The sequence below is a fragment of the Poecile atricapillus genome, chromosome 35 (assembly GCF_030490865.1).
Source record: "Poecile atricapillus isolate bPoeAtr1 chromosome 35, bPoeAtr1.hap1, whole genome shotgun sequence".
NCBI lineage: Eukaryota > Metazoa > Chordata > Aves > Passeriformes > Paridae > Poecile > Poecile atricapillus.
In genome coordinates this window covers 1,352,567-1,372,563 of record NC_081283.1, presented here as the reverse complement: position 1 = coordinate 1,372,563, position 19,997 = coordinate 1,352,567, and the positions used below count along the sequence as shown (strand labels likewise).

At 70.5% G+C, this 19,997-nt stretch overlaps 2 protein-coding genes across 3 annotated transcripts; one reads left to right on the top strand and one right to left on the bottom strand.

Moving 5' to 3' along the window:
* Positions 1 to 198: 198 nt before the first annotated feature.
* OS9 (OS9 endoplasmic reticulum lectin) lies at positions 199 to 7,946 on the bottom strand. Its single transcript, XM_058861117.1, is given in 15 exon segments — positions 199 to 370; positions 821 to 936; positions 1,015 to 1,447; positions 1,923 to 2,202; positions 2,275 to 2,390; positions 2,476 to 2,545; positions 2,616 to 2,700; positions 2,824 to 2,940; positions 3,845 to 4,046; positions 4,674 to 4,690; positions 4,693 to 4,771; positions 4,859 to 4,935; positions 5,024 to 5,087; positions 5,454 to 5,630; positions 7,669 to 7,946. Coding segments are annotated over 11 exon segments (1,110 nt in total). The 5' UTR covers positions 7,834 to 7,946; the 3' UTR covers positions 199 to 370; positions 821 to 936; positions 1,015 to 1,447; positions 1,923 to 2,202; positions 2,275 to 2,333.
* B4GALNT1 (beta-1,4-N-acetyl-galactosaminyltransferase 1) lies at positions 6,907 to 19,506 on the top strand. Of its 2 annotated transcripts, none has more exons than XM_058861103.1 (12): positions 6,907 to 7,218; positions 9,380 to 9,451; positions 11,079 to 11,286; positions 11,830 to 12,012; positions 12,194 to 12,300; positions 12,622 to 12,659; positions 13,108 to 13,288; positions 13,551 to 13,679; positions 15,595 to 15,782; positions 16,262 to 16,402; positions 17,658 to 17,895; positions 19,068 to 19,506. In XM_058861103.1, exons 3-12 carry the CDS (start codon positions 11,084 to 11,086, stop codon positions 19,280 to 19,282), a joined length of 1,623 nt encoding a protein of 540 aa, XP_058717086.1. In that variant the 5' UTR covers positions 6,907 to 7,218; positions 9,380 to 9,451; positions 11,079 to 11,083; the 3' UTR covers positions 19,283 to 19,506. The 2 variants fall into 2 exon arrangements, with proteins under 2 accessions (XP_058717086.1, XP_058717087.1); XM_058861104.1 differs by lacking the exon at positions 6,907 to 7,218 and adding an exon at positions 8,822 to 8,871.
* The last annotated feature ends 491 nt before the right edge of the window (positions 19,507 to 19,997 follow it).

Genomic DNA, 19,997 nt, shown 5'->3' with positions numbered 1-19,997 from the left:
GCAGGACCCTCGGGGGTCACAGAAACCCCCCCCAGCAGGGCAGGACCCCCGGGGGTCACAGAAAGCCCCCCCCAGCAGGGCAGGACCCCCGGGGGCCACAGAAACCCCCCCCAAAGAGGGCGGGTCCCTCCTGGGTGGGGGACACCAAAGTTCTCGTGGTGTCCCGTGCCCAGTCCCACAGCAGGGAGAGAGCCACAATTCGGGGGGGACATTCAAGATTTAAGGGATCAGAATTTGGGGGATCAGAAGTCTTGGTCCTCAGAGTCAGCGGGGGGAGGGGGCTCCTCGCTGCCCCCCACACGAAGCGATAATTGTCCTCCAGTGCCTGCTGCCGCCGCCGCTCCTTCTGCGCCTCCTCTGTGCCCTGCACCTGGGGGGAACAGAGCAGAGCCCCCTCCCCTCAGTGCCCCCCTTCCTGAGTGCCCCTTCCCTGAGTGCCCCTTCCCTGAGTGACCCTTCCCTCAGTGCTGCCCCCTCCCCTCAGTGTCCCCCTCCCCTCAGTGCCCCTTCCCTGAGTGCCCCCCTTCCCTGAGTGACCCTTCCCTCACTGCCCCCTCCCTCACTGCCCCCTCCCCTCACTACTTCCCCGTACCCCACTTTCCTCCCCAGTTCCCCGTGCCTGTCCTGCCCAGCCTCTCCACCTCAATGTGTCCCCCCTCCTCAGTGATGCCCCCCATCCTCAGCCCCCCCCTTTCCCCAGCCCTGCCCAGTCCAGCCCTGCCTCAGTTTCCTGCCCACCGCAGCTGTCCGGCTGCTTCCCCCCCCATCAGCAGCTCCCCTCCTGCGAGCCCCAGCTGTGCCCTCCCCATGGCCCCCGCACCAGATGCTGAGGAGAAATCTCCTTCAGGCTCCGGGAATCTTCCTCCGACAGCCACTGCGCCGCCTCCTCCTCCTCGCCCCCCGACGACGCCGTCACGATCTTGATCTCGATCTTCCCTGGGGAGGGGGCCCGGGGGGTGATGTGGGGGAGGGGGGGCTCCCCCCGGCTGCCTCCCCGCCCCGACCCCTCCCTACCTTCAGCCCGCAGCCCTTCCTTGGCCAGCAGCTCCCGCACCTCGTTCTCCACCTGCGGCAGCTGCGGGGGCTCTGCTGTTCCCGGGGGGCTCCTGACCCTCCTGGAGAGGCTCCTGCTTGCCCTGGGAAGGCTCCTCGTGGTTCCCGACCCTGCTCATCCGCACCCGCACCCGCCCGTCCTTGGGGAGCCTGGGGCTGCCCTTCCTCGCGGCTCCCCCTCCTCCTCCTCCTCCTCCTCCTCCTCCTCCTCCTCCCTGTGCCCCCCGGGAGCGGGGGGGGCCCCGGGAGGGTCGCGGCGGGCTCGGGAGCTCGTGCTGGGGGTCAGCCCTGTCCAGCCGGTCCATCAGCCGCGTCAGGGTGGACGCGAGGGTTCGCGTTGCGCGGCTCCGGTCAAACTCCCCCTTCAGCCCTCGGTCTCCAACTCATCCTCTACCTGTAAGGGGGGTCAAAGGTGGCTTCCCCAGCGTGGCCAGCAGGTGCCCAGAGCAGCTGGGGGCTCCCTGGCCCACAAAGGGTGTCCTCAGCCTGTCCCCATCTTTGCCCAGCCACAGGGTCCCCAGCACAGCCGAGCTGTCCCAACCGTCCCAGGGGCTCCCCAGCCCAGCCAGGCGAGTCCAGTGCAGTGAGGGGGTCCCCAGCATAGTGGGGAGGGGGTCCCAGCATGGTCAGGGGCTCCCTGGTGCGGACAGGGTGTCCCCACAGCAACCAGGGGACCCCAGTGCTGCTAGGGGCAGCCAACCCCGGTGTGATCCAGCTGGGGGCTCCCCCATCGCTGCCTGGGCGGCCCCAGCCTGGCCAGAGGGTCTCATCCCCCCAGGGACCCCCAAGTGTGGCTACAGAGGGGTCCCAGTGCCCCTCTGGGGATCCCAGCCCAGTCAGGGGGTCCCAGCCCAGCCAAGGGTCCCCACCTCGCTGATGATGCTGTCGAACTCCTGCTCCATCTGACTCTTCACCTCCTCCTTCAGCCTCGCCACCTGCTCCCGTGGCAGCAGCTCCAGCCCCGCCAGCAGTGGCCCTGCCTCCTCCTCCTCATCCTCATCCTCCTCCTCCTCCTGTCTTCCTCCTCCTCCCCGTGGGGGAGGCCTCGGGGTCAGGCGGTGCCTCGGGGCTGGGGGGCTCTGCGGGGCCAGGTGGGGCTGGGGGAGATTTTGCTGCTGCCTCCTCCTCCTCACTCGCCTTCTTCTTGGCCTGAGGCAGTGGTTAGGGGCTCAGGGGAAACTGAGGCACGGAGAGGCCGAGGGGCAAGGGGGAGGGCCCCACCTTCCTGGTGGTCTCCTTCAGCTCCTCGATGAACTGCAGCAAGTCCCCAGGGCTCCGGATCACCTTGAAGTGGATTCTTCTTTCCGTGGATCTACGAGGGAACCCAGAACAGGGGGCTGGAGTGGCAGGGGGGTGCAGGGGGGACATGGGGGACACAGGGTGGGCATGGAGGTGACATGGGGTGGGCACCCCAGGACTCACCAGCTGCCCGGCCACCAGCTGCCCTCGGGGATGGCTCCTGCAGGGAGGAGACAGAGGATGGAGCAGGACTCTAAATCCCCCAGAAAGTGACCCCAACCCACCCCAAGACCCCCAGAATGTCCCCAGGCCATGGGACCCACCCTGGTGCTGTCCCGCTGGTCACCGGCTGTGGCTGTGGCCTCCTGGTCCCCACTGTCACATCCTTGGCTGGGTCTGGCTGGTTCCCTGGCACAGGGGGGACACAGCTGCCACAGGGGGGACCTGCCTGGCCCTGGGAGCTTCAAGCCCACAGCCTGGCCAGAGGTCCCAGAGGGACAGGGGACACAGAGGTGGGGACAGGGGCCATACCAGCCTGGCTGCCCTCAGGGGTCTGGGAGGGGGGCTCGCTGTCCCTGTCACTCCACAGCCGCGTGTCCAGCGTCCGCAGCTCCTCCGAGATCTCCTCCACCTTCCGCTTGGTGTCAGCTGGGGACACAGGGGACAGGGACAGTGACAGCACAGCCGTGGGGGGACAGGCCCAGCTCCACAATGCAGGGGCCCACAGCAGTCCTGTGTCAGAGGGGACACGGCCAGCCCTGGCACAGAGGGGACAGCACCAGGAAGGTGACAGTGCCAGCCCTGGATGGAGGGGACAAGGCCAGGTGGGAGAAGACAGTGCCAGTCTTGAGATAAGAGGGGACAGTGGTGGCCTGAGAAAGAAGGGATGGGCCAAGCTGAAGGGGACAGTGCCAGCCCCTGGATGAAGGGGACAGTGCCAGACCCTGGCTGAAGGGGACAGTGCCAGCCCTGGCTGAAGGGGACAGTGCCAGCCCCAGGGTGAAGGGGACAGTGCCAGCCCCTGGCTGAAGGGGACAGTGCCAGCCCCAGGCTGAAGGGGACAGTGCCAGACCCTGGCTGAAGGGGACAGTGCCAGCCCTGGCTGAAGGGGACAGTGCCAGCCCCAGGGTGAAGGGGACAGTGCCAGCCCCAGGGTGAAGGGGACAGTGCCAGTCCCTGGCTGAAGGGGACAGTGCCAGCCCCTGGCTGAAGGGGACAGTGCCAGCCCCTGGCTGAAGGGGACAGTGCCAGCCCCTGGATGAAGGGGACAGTGCCAGCCCTGGCTGAAGGGGACAGTGCCAGTCCCTGGCTGAAGGGGACAGTGCCAGCCCCAGGGTGAAGGGGACAGTGCCAGTCCCTGGATGGAGGGGACAGTGCCAGCCCTGGCTGAAGGGGACAGTGCCAGTCCCTGGCTGAAGGGGACAGTGCCAGCCCCAGGCTGAAGGGGTCAGTGCCAGCCCCAGGGTGAAGGGGACAGTGCCAGCCCTGCAGCAGGCTCAGTGCCAGCCCCACACCCCAGCCCCACGCCCCCCCAGGGCTCCCCGATACTCACAGACTTGGGCACGCACGTACTGCACGTACTGGGCAGGGGACAGGGCGGGCTGGCAGCGGATGGGCTGCGGGGCCAGCCCCGGGGCCGGCCGCAGGAACGGGTGGTGGCAGATGCGCGTGGTGTGCACCGTCAGCACGTACGAGCACGACTGTGGCTCGTCCACGCGGGCGATGTAATCCCCGGCACCCTCCTCGCACAGGAACTGCGGGCATGGGCCTGAGTGACAGCCTGGCCTTCCCTCGGGTGTCTCCTGGTGTCCCCTGTGCCCTGTGGTGTCCCCTCCCTGTGCCCCGTGGTGTCCCTGTGCCCTCCAATGTCCCTGTAACCTGCAGTGTCCCCTGTGCCCTGTGGTGTCCCCTCCCTGTGCCCTGCAGTGTCCCTGTGCCCTGAGGTGTCCCCTCTCTGTGCCCTGCGGTGTCCCCTGTGCCCTGCGGTATTCCCTCCCCTGTGCCCTGCAGTGTCCCCTCCCCGTGCCCTGCGGTGTCCCCTGTCCCCTGCAGTGTCCCCTGTGCCCTGCAGTGTCCCTGTGCCTGTGGTGTCCCCTGTGCCCCGCAGTGTCCCCTCCCTGTGCCCTGCGGTGTTCCCTCCCTGTGCCCTGCAGTGTCTCTGTGCTCTCCAGTGTCCCTGTCCCCTGCAGTGTCCCCTGTGCCCTGCAGTGTCCCCTGTGCCCTGCAGTGTCCCCTGCAGTGTCCCCTGTGCCCTGCAGTGTCCCCTGTAACCTGCGGTGTCCCCTGTAACCTGCGGTGTCCCCGTCCCCTGCAGTGTCCCCCTGCAGTGTCCCCTGTGCCCTGCAGTGTCCCCTGTGCCCTGCAGTGTCCCCCGTCCTTACCCGAACCTCGGCCTCGCGGGCGCGCCGGTGAGGTCGCAGCGGGAGCCGTTCACGTAGCTCTGGCTGTGGTACCGCCTCAGCTGGTGCTGCTTGGAGGCCTGGAGGGACGGGAGGGCACGGGGTGGGCACGGGGACAGCCCTGTCCCTGTCCCTGTCCCTGTCCCCAGGGTGGGGGGCACACGGACCTTGGCTGTCTCGTCGTCCCAGTCAAAGGCGGACTGGTAATAGCCGAGGACGAGGATGTCACCCTTGATCTCAGACTCTGTGGGGAGCGGGGACACACAGGGCAGGTATTGGTGGGGTGGGGCTCACCAGGGCCCCCCTGTCCCCTCCCCTGTCCCCATGGTCACCTTCCAGGTGGTACTGCTGGATGTGTCTCCCGTAGCAGAACTCGTACGTCCACCAGTCCTTGGTCTGGGAAGAGCAGAGTCCCTGGGTGAGCCTGGGGGTGTCCCCCTGACACCCCTCGTGTCCTCCTGCCACCCCCTTGTCCCCCCGCCACCCCCCGTGTCCCCCTGTGTCCTCTCGCCACCCCCTGCCACCCCCCGTGTCCCCCCCGCCTCCCCCCGTGTCCCCCCCGTGTCCCCCCGCCACCCCCCGTGTCCCCCCTGCCACCCCCCGTGTCCCCCCTGCCACCCCCCGTGTCCCCCCTGCCACCCCCCGTGTCCCCCCGCCACCCCCCGTGTCCCCCCTGCCACCCCCCGTGCCCCCCTGCCACCCCCCGTGTCCCCCTGCCACCCCCCGTGTCCCCCTGCCACCCCCCGTGTCCCCCGGTGCCACCTTGAGCAGACAGGGCGCTGTCCCCATGGGTCGCAGCAGCTCGGCCACGCCGGAGCCGTTGTAGAGCCGGGGGTCCCGGGGGGGGCCGGGGGGGGGTCCCACGGCCGCGGGGGGCAGGCGGCACTCGTAGCGCTGCTTGAACCTCGAGGCCACTGTCACCACATCCCCGGCCTGGTGCTGGGGGACAGGGGCTGTCAGAGCGCCCCGCAGCCCCCGGGACCCCACAGAACCCCTCGGGACCTCACAGAACCCCTCGGGACCCCAGAGCCCCCCCCGGGACCCCAGAGCCCCCCCCGGGACCCCACAGACCCCCCCCAGAGACCCTACAGCCCCCCCGGGACCCCAGAGCCCCCCCGGGACCCCACAGAGACCCCACAGACCCCAGAGCCCCCTCAGAGACCTCACAGCTCCCCCAGAGACCCCTCAGAGACCCCCAGAGACCCTACAGTCCCCATAGACCTCAAAGCCCCCCCACAGACCCCCCAAAGACCCCACAGCCCCTCCAGAGACCCTACAGACCCCCAGAGACCCCCAGAGACCCCCCCAGACACCCTACAGACCCCCAGAGACCCCCCAGAGACCCTACAGACCCCCCAGAGACCCCCCAGACACCCTACAGACCCCCCAGAGACCCTACAGACCCCCAGAGACCCTACAGACCCCCAGAGACCCTACAGACCCCCCCCGTGTCCCTCCAGCCCCGGTGGGACGGGACAGACCCCCCAGCCCATCCCCCCACGGGGCCCGGGCAAACCGCACCCCCGGGACTGTCACAGCCTGGGGGACACGGGACTGTCACTGTCACAGCCTGGGGGACACGGGACTGTCACTGCCCAGGGGGACACGGGACTGTCACTGTCACAGCCCGGGGGACAGGAGGGGACACGGGACTGTCACTGCCTGGGGGACACGGGACTGTCACTGCCCAGGGGGACACGGGACTGTCACTGCCCGGGGGACGCGGGACTGTCACAGCCCGGGGGACACGGGACTGTCACTGCCCGGGGGACACGGGACTGTCACTGCCCGGGGGACAGGAGGGGACAGGACTGTCACAGCCCGGGGGACACGGGACTGTCACTGTCACTGCCCGGGGGACAGGAAGGGACAGGACTGTCACTGCCCGGGGGACACGGGACTGTCACTGTCACTGCCCGGGGGACAGGAGGGGACAGGACTGTCACTGCCCGGGGGACACGGGACTGTCACAGCCTGGGGGACACGGGACTGTCACTGTCACTGCCCGGGGGACACGGGACTGTCACAGCCTGGGGGACACGGGACTGTCACTGTCACTGCCCGGGGGACAGGAGGGGACAGGACTGTCACTGTCACTGCCCGGGGGACACGGGACACGGGACTGTCACAGCCCGGGGGACACGGCTCTGGGGACGGGCCTGTCACTGTCCCCAGCAGCCGCAGCGGGCTCGGTTCCGCCCCTCGGGGGTCGCTCCGCAGTTTGAGCCGCTCAGCCCGGGAGCCCCGGGGAGCCCCGGGGACAGAACCCGGCAGCGGCTGCGGGCGGGGCGAGCCCTCCCTGCCCGTCCGAATTGGGGAACCCGAAACTCGCAGCGAGTCCCCTCCCCGGGCACTGCCCGAGCCACATCCGGCCCGGCCGCCCACGGGCACCGGCAGCGGCACCGGCACCGGCAGCGCCCGGGCCCCACGAGCCCCGGGGTACCGGGGGTCACGGTCCCCCCGGGGGTCACGGTCCCCCCGGGGAGCCCCGGCCCGGCCGGCCCCGCGGAGCTGCTCAGCGAGGCAGGTACGGACCCCCCGTCTCCCCCCCCCCCCCCGGGTCCCCCCGATCCGCCGGTCCCGGCCGGGACCCCCGGGACCCCCCGGGACCCGCCCGGGCCGGTGCCCCGGATCAGCGTCCCTGCCCCGGGCTCGGTGTCCCCGGGCCCTGTAGGGAACCCCCGGCCACGTTCCGCTCCCCAGCAGCCCCCGCTCGGTGCCCCGGGCCCGGGACGAGCCCCAGGCGGGAGCACAGGCCGGTGCCCCGGGCCCGGTACCGCCCCTGCCCGCTGCCCGCCCCGGAACGTCCCCGGACAGGAGCTCCCGGTGCCCGAGGGACCCCCGGGCCGCATCCCTGACCCGCCGCCGGTGCCCCCCTGCTCGGCAGCCCCATGGCCGGTGCGCCGGTCCCGGCAGGGCCCCCGTGACGCCGCCCGCCTCCCGCCGCCCTGCCGTTGGCCCCGGTGCCGCGGCGCACCTGCCCGGCCAGCACGGGCTCGGCCAGGATCTCGAGGCCGTACTTGAGCTCGCTGAGCTCCTGCAGGTTGAGCGCGGCTCGGGCCCCACGGAGGGGCCACCCCGGGCCAAGCAGCGCCAGCAGCGCCAGCACCGCCACCGGCCCCGGGCCCCGCCGCGCCGCCATCTTCCCCCGCCGCCGCCGCCGCTTCCGCTTCCGCCCGCACCTCCCCGCGCCCGCCCCGGCCCCGCCGTTTTGGATCCCGATTGGTTCCTTCACCTGCCTGTCAATGGCAAACTCGCCTGTGATTGGTCGGCGGGTGGCGATGACGCCACCGGTTGTGAGGCCGCGGGGGCGCGGTGGTTGCGAGGCCGGGGACGGCGGCGATTGGCCGGAGCCCGCGCGGGCAGCAGCCAATGGCGAGGCGGGGCGCGGCCGACCGCGATGACGTAACGCCTGGCGGTTCCCCATTGGCCGAGCGGGATGCAGGCGATCCCCGCGCGCTGATTGGTGGAGAGCACGGAGCATCCCGGGGGCGTCACGTGATTACCGGAGCCGGGAGGGGGGACCCGGCGCCGCTCCCGGGGGAGGCCCCGGCCCACGGTGAGGGGCGCGCGTGGGACCCCGAGCGAGCGGGGCCGCCTGCAGCCTCCTCCCTGCCCCATCCCCGCGGCACCTGGCGCCCCTCTGCTCCCCCGGGGTCCTCCCGACCCCGCCCAAACCTCCCCGCAGCGCCCCTCGGGACCCTTCAGACCCCCCAGGGACCTCTCAGCATTCCCTGAACCGCCTGGCATCACCCCGGGCCTCCCCAGCCCCCCCGGGCCTCCCCAGCCCCCCCGGCTCCGCTCCCCGCCCCCTCCCGGTCCCGGCAGGGCTCAGCCCGCTCCCCCCGCTCCCCCCGCTCAATGGGGCCGTTGTGCGCCCCACGCGTGGGCACAAAGCGCGGCCTGTGGCAGCCGCTCCGGGGGGGCTGATCCTGTTCCCCCCTCACAGCCCCGACCCCCGGCAGGCTCGAGGCCTCGGTGGCGGCCCCGCCGGCCCCTCCCCGCTTTTTGCACCCCCCCCCCGTCCGCCTTTCCCCCCGCAGCCTCGCCCCGCCCCTCCCGGGGCTGCGGCGGTGCCGTTCCACACCGGGGCCGCCGGGGGCGCCCTCGCCGCCCGCTCCGGTGCCGGTGCCGGTGCCGCTTGCGGCCGCGGAGCGCCGGGAGCCGCCAGCGGAGCCAGGTAGGGCCGGGGCCGCTCTTGTCGCGGCTGTCGCGACGAGGGATGGCACCTGCCACTGCCGGCTGCGACATCGCCGCCTTTCCCCCCAGACATCCCCAACTCCCCCCGTCCCGCCGCACCCCCAGGGCCGCCGGGCCCCCCCGAAACCCTCCGGCCCCCCCAGCATCCCCCGCATCTTCCATCCCTACACCCCCCCCGGCCGCCCGGACACTCCCAGGCCTCCTCCCTCCGCATCCCCGGGGCTCCCGCCCCTCCCAGCCCCCCGAGCCTCCCCCCCGCAGCTCCCAGGCCCCTCCCTGCCCCCCCTCGTGCCCCCCAAGCACCCCCAGCCCCTCCCGATGTGGCGTCTCCCCCGAGCCCTGCTTTGCCTGAGCCCCTCACCCTTGGGGAGAGCCCTGGGGAGCTCTGGGGCGTCCCGGGGGTCTGGGGGAGCCGGGGGGGCCGCAGGACGGCGGGGGGTACCGGGGGTGGGTGCGGGACCCTCCTGACACTGTCCCCGTGTCCCCAGGCCGGTGCTGTGGGGGGCAGAGCCATGAGTGTGGGCTGAGCCCCCCTCGCTGGGACCTGCGCCCACCCCGAGGTGAGGGCAGCGGGAGCGCTGGGAGCACTGGGGGAACTGGGAGCACTGGGGACACTGGGAGCGCTGGAAGCTCTGGGAGCACTGGGAGCGCTGGAAGCACTGGGAGCGCTGGAAGCTCTGGGAGCACTGGGAGCACTGGGAGCGCTGGAAGCACTGGGGGCGGGATGGAGGAGGTGCCACGCGAGCACAGCAGAACCGAGGATCGGGGGTGGGCACTGGACAGGACTCTGGGTTGCACTGGTGAAACTGGGAGCCGGGAGTGCTGGGAATCGCCGGAAGGCAGCGCAGCGATCAAGGGATAGCGCTCTGTACTGGCGGCACTGGTTTGCACTGGGTGTCACTGGGAGGTGCTGTGGGCACTGGTTTGCACTGGGTGTCACTGGGAGGTGCTGTGGGCACTGGTTTGCACTGGGTGTCACTGGGTGCCAGCCGGAGGCACGGGAGGGACACTGGGAGCCACTGGGTTATACTGGGAAGGAACACTGGGAACAGTGGGTTACACTGGGAACGTTGGGTTACACTGGGAAGGAACACTGGGAACAGTGGGTTACACTGGGAACATTGGGTTATACTGGGAACATTGGGTTATACTGGGAACATTGGGTTATACTGGGAAGGAACACTGGGAACAGTGGGTTATACTGGGAACATTGGGTTATACTGGGAAGGAACACTGGGAACAGTGGGTTACACTGGGAACATTGGGTTATACTGGGAAGGAACACTGGGAACACTGGGGACACTTGGTTATACTCGTAACACTAGGTAATATTCGGAGCACTAGGTTATACTGGGAACACTGGGTTACACTGGGAAGGAACACTGGGGACACTGGGAACACTGGGTTATACTGGGAGCATAGGGCTACACTGGAAAGGAACACTGGGAGCACTGGGTTATACTGTGAGCACTGGGTTTTACTGGGAGCACTGGGTTATACTGTGAGCACTGGGTTTTACTGGGAGCACTGGGTTATACTGGGAGCGCTGGGTTATACTGTGAGCACTGGGTTTTACTGGGAGCACTGGGTTATACTGGGAGTGCTGGGTTATACTGGGAGCGCTGGGTTATACTGGGAGCGCTGGGTTATACTGGGAGCACTGGGTTTTACTGGGAGCGCTGGGTTATACTGGGAGCACTGGGTTTTACTGGGAGCACTGGGTTTTACTGGGAGCACTGGGCACTGCTGCCGTTGGCCTTGGCCTCGCTGGGCACTGGTGGCACTGGGAGGGGTTGTGCTGTTCTGGGGGGCACTGGGAGGTGTTGTGCTGTTCTGGGGGGCACTGGGAGAGGTTGTGCTGTTCTGGGGGGCACTGGGAGGTCTGGGGGGCACTGGGAGGGGTTGTGCTGTTCTGGGGGGCACTGGGAGGGGTTGTGTTGTTCTGGGGGGCACTGGGAGGGGTTGTGCTGTTCTGGGGGGCACTGGGAGGGGTTGTGTTGTTCTGGGGGGCTCTGGGAGGTGTTGTGCTGTTCTGGGGGTCACTGGGAGGGGTTGTGCTGTTCTGGGGGGCACTGGGAGGGGTTGTGTTGTTCTGGGGGGCACTGGGAGGGGTTGTGTTGTTCTGGGGGGCACTGGGAGGGGTTGTGCTGTTCTGGGGGGCTCTGGGGTGACGATGTCCCCCCCCAGGCAGGATGCGGGGGGCGCAGCGGGCTCTGTGCCTGCTGCTGGTGGCCTCGGCGTCGCTGGCCGCGCTCTACCTGCACCTCTGGGCACCCAAGGGCCCCCCCAGTGTGGACCTGCGCCGCCCCCCCCCCGAGAGGCTCCCACCCCCCCTGCCCCCCCCCGCCCGCGCCTACCCTCACGTGCCCTTCCGCCTCAAGGAGGAAGTCATGGAGTAAGGACAGGGCAGGGGGGACCCGCGGGATGGGGGTACCCGGGGGATGGGGGTACCCGCGGGATGGGGGTACCCGGGGGATGGGGCACGGGATACCCGGGGAATGGGGGTACCCGCGGGATGGGGGTGGGTGGCTGGCACCGTGGGGGTGGCACCGGAGGGATGGGGGTATCCAAGGGTGGGGATGTCTTCAGGGGGGCACCCATGGGTGGGGGTCTGGGGCAGGACAGGGTGGGGGTGCCCAGGAATGGGGTTCCTCGGGGCTGAGGGCACCCCAGGACGGGGCTGCGGCTCCTGAGGCGTGGGGGCACCCCAGGGTGGGGTGTTGGGGACAGCCGGGGAGGGGCGGTGGCAGACGGGTGACAAAGGTGCTGCCAGGTGGGGTGGGGGCTGTGCTGGGTGGCAGCAGGGGCTGTCTCCAGGTGCCCGCGGCGGGGCCGGGGGGGGACAGGCAGCGCCGGGAGGTGTCGGGGCGGTCTCGCGGCTCCCCGTGCCCAGGTCCCGGTGCCGCTGCTGTCGGTGACAGCGGCCCTGTCGCGACAGGCTGCTGCCCAGGAACGGCTGCTCGTGCGAGGCGGAGGCGGAGGCGGGGCTGGCGCTGCCGCTGCGGCGGCGGCTCTTCGGGCCCGGCCCGGGCGGGCTCGACTTCGCCAGCGCCTTCGCCCCCGGGGAGCGGCCGCGGCAGCTGCGGCTGCGGGAGCGCGAGTACCGCAATTACCGGAACCGGTGGGTGCAGCGGGGCGGGAGGGACCCCCGGGGCTCGGGGCAGGATGGGACCCCGGGCTCCGCGCTGGAGGGGGGTTGGGACCCTCGTGGGGTGCGGGGTGTGCGCCCCGGACCGAGCAGCCCGGAGCAGGGTGGGACTCCCCAGGGACCCCCGGATGAACCCCCGGTGCCCCCCCCGCAGGGTGCAGACCCCCGCCGACCGCCTGCTCATCGTCCCGGCCAACTCCCCTCTGGAGTACCCGGCGCAGGGGGTGGAGGTGCGGCCGCTGCAGACGGTGCTGGTGCCCGGTGAGGGGGCGCGGGGGGGAGCGCGGGGCAGGGGCGCGGGGGGGGCACGGGGGTGGGGGGCACCGGCCCAAGGAGGGGAACAGAAATTGGGGGGAATAGGGGAGGGCACAGAATGGGGGGAGCGGGGGTGCGGGGCACCGGGGGGAGGCGCAGGATCAAGGGGCAGCACCTGCGGGGGACACGGGGATGGGGGGCAGGGGGTACCCCGGGTGTCTCTGAGGGGGAGGGGGGGCAGGGGGTCCCTCCGGGGGTCCCTCCGGGGGTCCCTCCGGGGGTCCCTCCGGGGGTCTCTGGGTCTCACCCCCGTGTCGCGGCCCCCAGGGCTCAGCCTGCAGGCGCCGGCCAGGAACAGGTACCAGGTGAGGGCGGGGGCGGGGCGAGGGAGGGGCTGGGGAAGGGGGCGTGGCCCGAGCGGAGTGGGCGGGGCTTGTCGGTCACGGGCGGGGTCTGTCCGGTTTGTGGGCGGGGTCTGTCCGGTTTATGGATGAGGTCTGTCCGGTTTATGGGCGGGGTCTGTCCGGTTTATGGGCGGGGTCTGTCCGGTTTGTGGGCAGGGTCTGTCCGGTTTATGGGCGGGGTCTGTCCGGTTTGTGGGTGAGGTCTGTCCGGTTTGTGGGCGGGGTCTGTCCGGTTTGTGGGCGGGGTTTCCCGGTTTGTGGGCGGGGTTTGCAGGGTGGGCGGGGCATTGGGGATGACCGGGCCGTGGAGAGCTCGGCGCGCTCCCTCCCCCCCCCCCCGTGCGCAGCCTCTCCGGTTTGGGGGGTCCCCCCCGCGCCCCCCCGGCCCCCCGTGACGTGCCGCCCCCAGGTGAACCTGACGGCCTCGCTGGGAACGCTGGCGGTGGCGGCCGAGGTGGAGGGCGTGGCGCTGCGGGGGGAGGGGCAGCCTCACCTGTCCTTGGCCGCCGCCCACCTGGACCACCTGAACCGGCAGCTGCAGTTCGTCACCTACACCAACACCCAGTTCCACCCCGACACCGCCGACATCGGTGGGTACGGCGGGAGCTGATTCCGGGACCCCCGCTGCCCCCCCGGGTTACCCCTGGGAGCTCCAGCACCCCTGGGACCCCCCGCACCCCCAAACCTCCCTGGCTGCCCTGGGTCCCCAGCTCCCCCCCGGATCCCCAATGCCCGCATTGTCCCCGATGTCCCCGTTGTTCCCGGTGTCCTCCGGTGGTCCCCGGGGGATTCCAGCCTCCCCCGGCCCCCCGTTGTTCCTCCCCGCGCCCCCAGCCCCCCCTCGCCCTGCAGTGCAGTTCTCCACCGACGGCCACTCCGCCGCCTTCGCCATCCGCATCCGGCACCCGCCCACCCCCCGCCTGTACGGCCCGGGGAGCCCCGGCGACAGCGACGGCGACAGCGACAGCAGCGGGGACGGGGGTGAGCACGGGGCCCTGCACCCCGAACCAGCCCTGCCCGTGCCCCCAGTGCTCCCATCCCTGCTCCCAGTGCCCCCAGTGCCCCCAGTGTTCCCATCCCTGCTCCCAGTGCTCCCATCCCTGCTCCCAGTGCTCCCAGTGCTCCCATCCCTGCTCCCAGTGCTCCCAGTGCTCCTATCCCTGCTCCCAGTGCTCCCAGTGCTCCTATCCCTGCTCCCAGTGCTCCCAGTGCTCCCATCCCTGCTCCCAGTGCTCCCAGTGCTCCTATCCCTGCTCCCAGTGCTCCCAGTGCTCCCATCCCTGCTCCCAGTGCTCCCAGTGCTCCCATCCCTGCTCCCAGTGCCCCCAGTGCTCCCAGTGCTCCCATCCCTGCTCCCAGTGCCCCCAGTGCTCCCATCCCTGCTCCCAGTGCTCCCAGTGCCCCCAGTGTGGGTGTTCAGTGCTCCCAGTGCTCCCATCCCTGCTCCCAGTGCTCCCAGTGCCTCCAGTGCTCCCATCCCTGCTCCCAGTGCTCCCAGTGCTCCCAGTGTTCCCATCCCTGCTCCCAGTGCTCCCAGTGCTCCCATCCCTGCTCCCAGTGCTCCCATCCCTGCTCCCAGTGCTCCCATCCCTGCTCCCAGTGTTCCCATCCCTGCTCCCAGTGCTCCCATCCCTGCTCCCAGTGCTCCCAGTGCCCCCAGTGTGGGTGTTCAGTGCCCCAGTGTTCCCATCCCTGCTCCCAGTGTTCCCATCCCTGCTCCCAGTGCTCCCAGTGTGGGTGTTCAGTGCCCCCAGTGTTCCCATCCCTGCTCCCAGTGTTCCCATCCCTGCTCCCAGTGCTCCCAGTGTGGGTGTTCAGTGCCCCCAGTGCTCCCATCCCTGCTCCCAGTGCCCCCAGTGTGGGTGTTCAGTGCTCCCAGCATCAGTCTCCCAGTGCTCCCAGTGCCCCCAGTGCCAGAATCCCAGTGCTCCCAGTGCTGCAGCCAGCTGGCTCTGCCAGTACCAGTGACCCAGCCCTCCCAGTGCTCCCTGTGACTGTCCCAGTGCTTCCAGTGTGGGAGCCCAGTCCTCCCGATGTGGGTGCTCAGTGCTCCCAGTGTCCCAGTGCTCCCAGTACTGCCCAGTCCTCCCAGTACTGGGGTGACTGGTGCTCCCAGTGTGGGTTCCCAGTGCTCAGGTGACCGGAACTGAAGTGTCCAGTACTCCTAGTGTGGGTTCCCAGAATGAATTCCCAGTGCTCCCAGTATGGATGGGTACCCAGCGCCCCCAGTGTGCCCCCGCTGCTCCCAGCACTCCCAGTGTGGGATCCCAGAGCTCCCAGTGCTCCCAGTGCAGACTCCCAGATCTCCCAGTGCGGGATCCCAGAGCTCCCAGTGCAGACTCCCAGATCTCCCAGTGCGGGATCCCAGAGCTCCCAGTGCTCCCAGTGCAGACTCACAGATCTCCCAGTGCAGGCTCCCAGAGCTTCCAGTGCTCCCAGTGTGAGCTCCCAGTGCTCCCAGCACTCCCAGTGTGGGATCCCAGAGCTTCCAGTGCTCCCAATGCGGGCTCCCAGATCTCCCAGTGCAGGCTCCCAGTGCTCCCAGTGCGGGCTCCCAGTGCTCCCATCACTCCCAGTGCAGGATCCCAGAGCTCCCAGTGCTCCCGGTGCAGGTTCCCAGTGCTCCCGGTGCAGGTTCCCAGTGCTCCCAGTGCAGGTTTCCAGTGCTCCCAGTGCTCCCATCACTCCCAGTGCGGGATCCCAGAGCTCCCAGTGCTCCGAGTGCAGGTTTCCAGTGCTCCCAGTGCTCCGAGTGCAGGTTCCCAGTGCTCCGAGTGCAGGTTCCCAGTGCTCTGAGTGCAGGTTCCCAGTGCTCCGAGTGCAGGTTCCCAGTGCTCCGAGTGCAGGTTCCCAGTGCTCTGAGTGCAGGTTCCCAGTGCCTCCCCCCACCCCCCAGGGTACAACATCTCGGCGCTGGTGACGGTGGCCACCAAGACGTTCCTGCGCTATGACAAACTGCGGGGGCTCATCGCCAGCATCCGCCGCTTCTACCCCTCTGTCACCATCGTGGTGGCCGATGACAGCCAGCGCCCCGAGCCCCTGTCCGGGCCCCACCTGGAGCACTACCTCATGCCCTTCGGCAAGGTGGGGCTGCTGAGGGGGACACGGGGGGTGTCAGGGCTCCGGGGGGCCTGGCAGAGCCACGGGGCTGTGGGATATGTGGGACCTGGGAGGGGCTGACAGGAGCTGAGGTCCCCAAAAAGGGTCTGGCAGCGCGGTGGGACCCCAGAGAGGGAGGGCACTGGGGTTCTGATGAGGCTGTGGTTCCCTGGGGGGGGGACATGGCGTGGGAGGGGGGCTGGCAGGGCGGGGGTCCCTGGGGGAAGGGGGATGTGCAAACCCTGTCAGAGCAGTGGGACCCCAGAGAGGGGTGGCAGGAACCAGGGGGGCTCATGGGGGTTTGCAGGGCTCGAGGTATCCGGAGGATGGGGGACAGGGGGGTCTGTCAGGGCTGTGGGATCCCAGGGAAGGGGGGACTCGGGGGTCTGTCAGGGCCACGGGGCTCAGGGGAGGCACCCGTGGGGTGTCGGTGCGGTGGCTGAGGGTCCACACTGCCCCCGCAGGGCTGGTTCGCCGGGAGGAACCTGGCGGTGTCGCAGGTGACAACCAAGTACGTGCTGTGGGTGGACGATGACTTCATCTTCACACCCCGCACGCGGCTGGAGAAGCTGGTGGATGTGCTGGAGAGAACCAGCCTGGACCTGGTGAGGGGCGCGGGGGGCACGGGGGACACGAGGGGCTGCGGGGGACACGGGGGGGCACGGGGGGCACGGGGGGCACGGGGGGGCACGGGGGACACGGGGGGGCACGGGGGACACGGGGAGGCACGGGGGGCACGGGGGGCACGGGAGGAAAAGGGGGCGCGGTGGGCACAGGGGACATGGGGGACACGGGAGGCACGGGGGGCACGGGGGGCTGCAGGGGACACGGGAGGCACGGGAGGCACAGGGGGGCTGCGGGGGGCGCGGGGGGCACAGGGGGCTGCGGGGGGCATGGGAGGCACAGGGGGCACGGGGGGCACGGCCAGCAGGTCCCTGTGCTCTGGGGGTGCTCCTGGCTCCCAGTGCTGGTCAGAACAATCCTGGACCGGCTGTGGGGGGCTCGAGGGGGTCGGGGGGGGCTGGGGGCACCAGCGGGGCTCGTTGTGGGGCTGGGGGCTCAGTGCATCCCCCTGCCCTGGGGGGGGGGCGGCCTCGCTCCCACGCCCGGTTCCAGCGCTGGAGAGAACCGGGCCGGACCGGGCACCGGGCACGGGCGGGCAGTGGGTGGCCAGAGGGTCCCCGAGGTTTGGGATGGTGCTCCTGGTGCCTCCTGTCCCGGTGTCCCCGTGTCCCCCGGTGGGCGATGCTGGCGGTCCCGGCTGTCCCGGGGTGGTGACACCGGGGTTCCCTGGGGACGTTCCCGGGCTCGGTGCAGCCCCAGTGCGGCCGCTCCTGAGCCCCGGGGGGAGCTGAACGGGTCCTGAGGCTCCCGGTGCCGCAGAACGGGAGATGAGGGGGGTGTCGGGGGGTCCCGGTGCCCGGGGGGGATGTCAGGGGGTCCCAGTGCCCAGGTGAGGGTTCAGGGGGTCCCGGTGCCCAGGTGGGGGTTCAGGGGGTCCCGGTGCCCGGGGTGGGTTCAGGGGGTCCCGGTGCCCAGGTGGGGGTTCAGGGGGTGCCCGGAGGGGGTTCAGGGTGTGCCCAGGTGGGGGTTCAGAGGGTCCCGGTGCCCAGGTGGGGGTTCAGAGGGTCCCGGTGCCCAGGTGGGGGTTCAGGGGGTCCCGGTGCCCAGGTGGGGGTTCAGGGTGTGCCCAGGTGGGGGTTCAGGGGGTCCCGGTGCCCAGGTGCTGGCGCAGCCCCAGCGCAGCGGCCCCGTCCCGTCCCTTCCCAGTGGTGGGCGGTCCCGGGGGGTCCCGGGGGGTCCCGGGGGGGTCCCGGGGGTCGCGGTGCCGCCCCCCCAGCGCCCCGCTGTTCCCCGCAGGTGGGCGGCGCGGTGCGGGAGATCACCGGTTACACCACCACGTACCGGCAGCGGCTGAGCGTGCGGGGGGGCGGCGCGGGGGGCGACTGCCTGCGGACCCGGCCCGGCTTCCACCACCGCCTCGCCGGATTCCCCGCCTGCGTCGTCACCGACGGCGTCGTCAACTTCTTCCTGGCCCGCACCGACAAGGTGCGGCAGGTGGGCTTCGACCCCCGCCTGCGCCGCGTGGCTCATCTCGGTGAGGGGCGGGGGGCGCCGGGGGGAGGGACAGGGGGGCTGGAAGAGGTGGGAGGGTCCTGGGGGTCCCCGGGATCCTGAGGGGTCAGGGGGATGAGTCTAAGGGGGTCCTGAGAGGTCTGGGGGATGAGAGGGGGTCCTGAGGGGTCTGGGGGATGAGAGGGGGGGTCCTGAGGGGTCTGATGGAAGAGGAGGGGGGGTCCCGGGAGGAGGGGAGTGGGATGTGGAGTCCTGGGGATTCCAGGGGAAGGGAGGGAAGGACTGGAATGGGGGGGTGTCCATGTGAGGGTCCAAAGGAAGGGGAGCAGGGAGTGCCTGGGGGTGTCCGGGGTGTTCTGGGGTCCCAAAAAGGGGCGGGGGACCCAAACAGGCATTCGTGGGGGGCTGGGAGGAGCTGCAGGGCACCCCAGGAGGACACAGAGGAGGAGTGGGAGCACCTGGGGGTGTCCGGGGGTTTCCAGGAAGGGGAGGTTGGGGGGTCCTGAGATCAAAGGGGGGCTCGGGGGGCCCCGGGGGTCTGGGAGGCATCAAGGAGTCCTGGGGGTGTCCAGGGGTCTCCAGGGGGAGGAGGGGCGGCTAAAGGTGGGGGAGGGGGCAGTGCTGGGGGCCCGGGGGGTCTGGAGGGCTCAGGAGGGGCTGGGAGGTTCTTGGAGGATCTTGGGGTCCTGTGGGGGGCCTGGGGATCATCACGGGGGAAGTCCTGGAGGGGACTGGAATTTCTCTGGTAGAGAACTTAGGGAGACCCCTGGGGCAGCAGCGGGGGTGGAGGGGATGCTGGGGACCCCCACAAGTCAGGGGTCAGAGATGGGGGGGGGGGTTCCAGGGACCCCCACAAGTCAGGGATCAGAGATAAGGGGGAATGCTGGGGACCCCCACAAGTCAGGGGTCAGAGATAAGGGGGGGTTCCAGGGACCCCCACAGGTCAGGGGTCAGAGATAAGGGGGGATGCTGGGGACCCCCACAAGTCAGGGGTCAGAGATGGGGGGGGGGTCCAGGGACCCCCACAGGTCAGGGGTCAGAGATAAGGGGGGGTTCCAGGGACCCCCACAAATCAGGGGTCAGAGATAAGGGGGGATGCTGGGGACCCCCACCATGGGCCCACAGGGTCAGAGTTGGGGTGAGGCCCCCCAGGGCTGCTCTGAGCCCATTTTGGGGCGCCCCTCTCCCCCCCAGAGTTCTTCATCGATGGGCTGGGGGTGCTGCACGTGGGCTCGTGTGAGGATGTGGTTGTGGACCACGCGTCCAAGCTGGCGCTGCCGTGGCGGCGCTCGGAGGGCGAGCGCCAGTACAACCGGTACCGGTACCCGGCGGCGCGGGACGACAGCCTGCGCCTCAAGCAGCGCCTCTTCTTCTTCAAGAACCGCTTCAAGTGCATGGCCGGCGATTAGGAGTGGCCACCGGCCCCGGCCACCGCGGGCCAGCCCTGGGGTGCCACAGGGCTGCTGACACTGGGGTGCCACGGGAGTGACACCCCCCCCACCCCGGGGCACCCCATGGGCAGCCAGCGCTGGCCACCCCCAGGGTGCTCACGGGGCCACTGACACGGAGGTGACACGGGGCCACCACGCCAGGGTCACCAACCACGGGACACCCCATGGACATCACTCCCAGGGCCCCTGGCCCAGGCCATCGGCTCGGGCCACCTCGAGGGTCACTGCTGCCAGCCACCCCTGCGGTGTCCCCACAGCCACCACGACCGTGGGCTACTCCATGGACCACCGGCCACATCTGGGGCACCCCCAGGACACCCCCAGGGCCGCTGACCCCAACGGGACATCTCCTGTGGGCCACCCCCAGGGCCACCATTGCCGGCCACCTCAGGGCACCCCCAGGGCCGCCAACCCTGGGGCACCCCTGGGGTGGCTGCCCCTTGTGGGCCACCCCATGGGCCACCACCACCGGCTCCCCCGGGTGCCCACAGGGCCACTGCCACTGGTGTGACACAGGGCCACCCCCAGGGTGACCAGCTCCAGGGCCACTGCCACTGTGGTCCAGCTCAAGGGTCAGCAGTACGGTGGCCACCCCTCCCACGGGCCACCCCATGCCATGTGCCACCACCACCGGCTGCTCCCAGCGGTGCCCTGTGGGCCACCACCATTGGCC

Excerpts from the sequence above, each read along its gene's own strand:
- B4GALNT1 (XM_058861103.1), top strand. The coding sequence starts at position 11,084 with ATGCGGGGGGCGCAGCGGGCTCTGTGCCTGCTGCTGGTGGCCTCGGCG. Across the intron at positions 13,680-15,594 it reads CGACAGCAGCGGGGACGGGG|GGTACAACATCTCGGCGCTG; the intron begins GTGAGCACGGGG and ends CCCACCCCCCAG. Across the intron at positions 15,783-16,261 it reads ACCTCATGCCCTTCGGCAAG|GGCTGGTTCGCCGGGAGGAA; the intron begins GTGGGGCTGCTG and ends CTGCCCCCGCAG.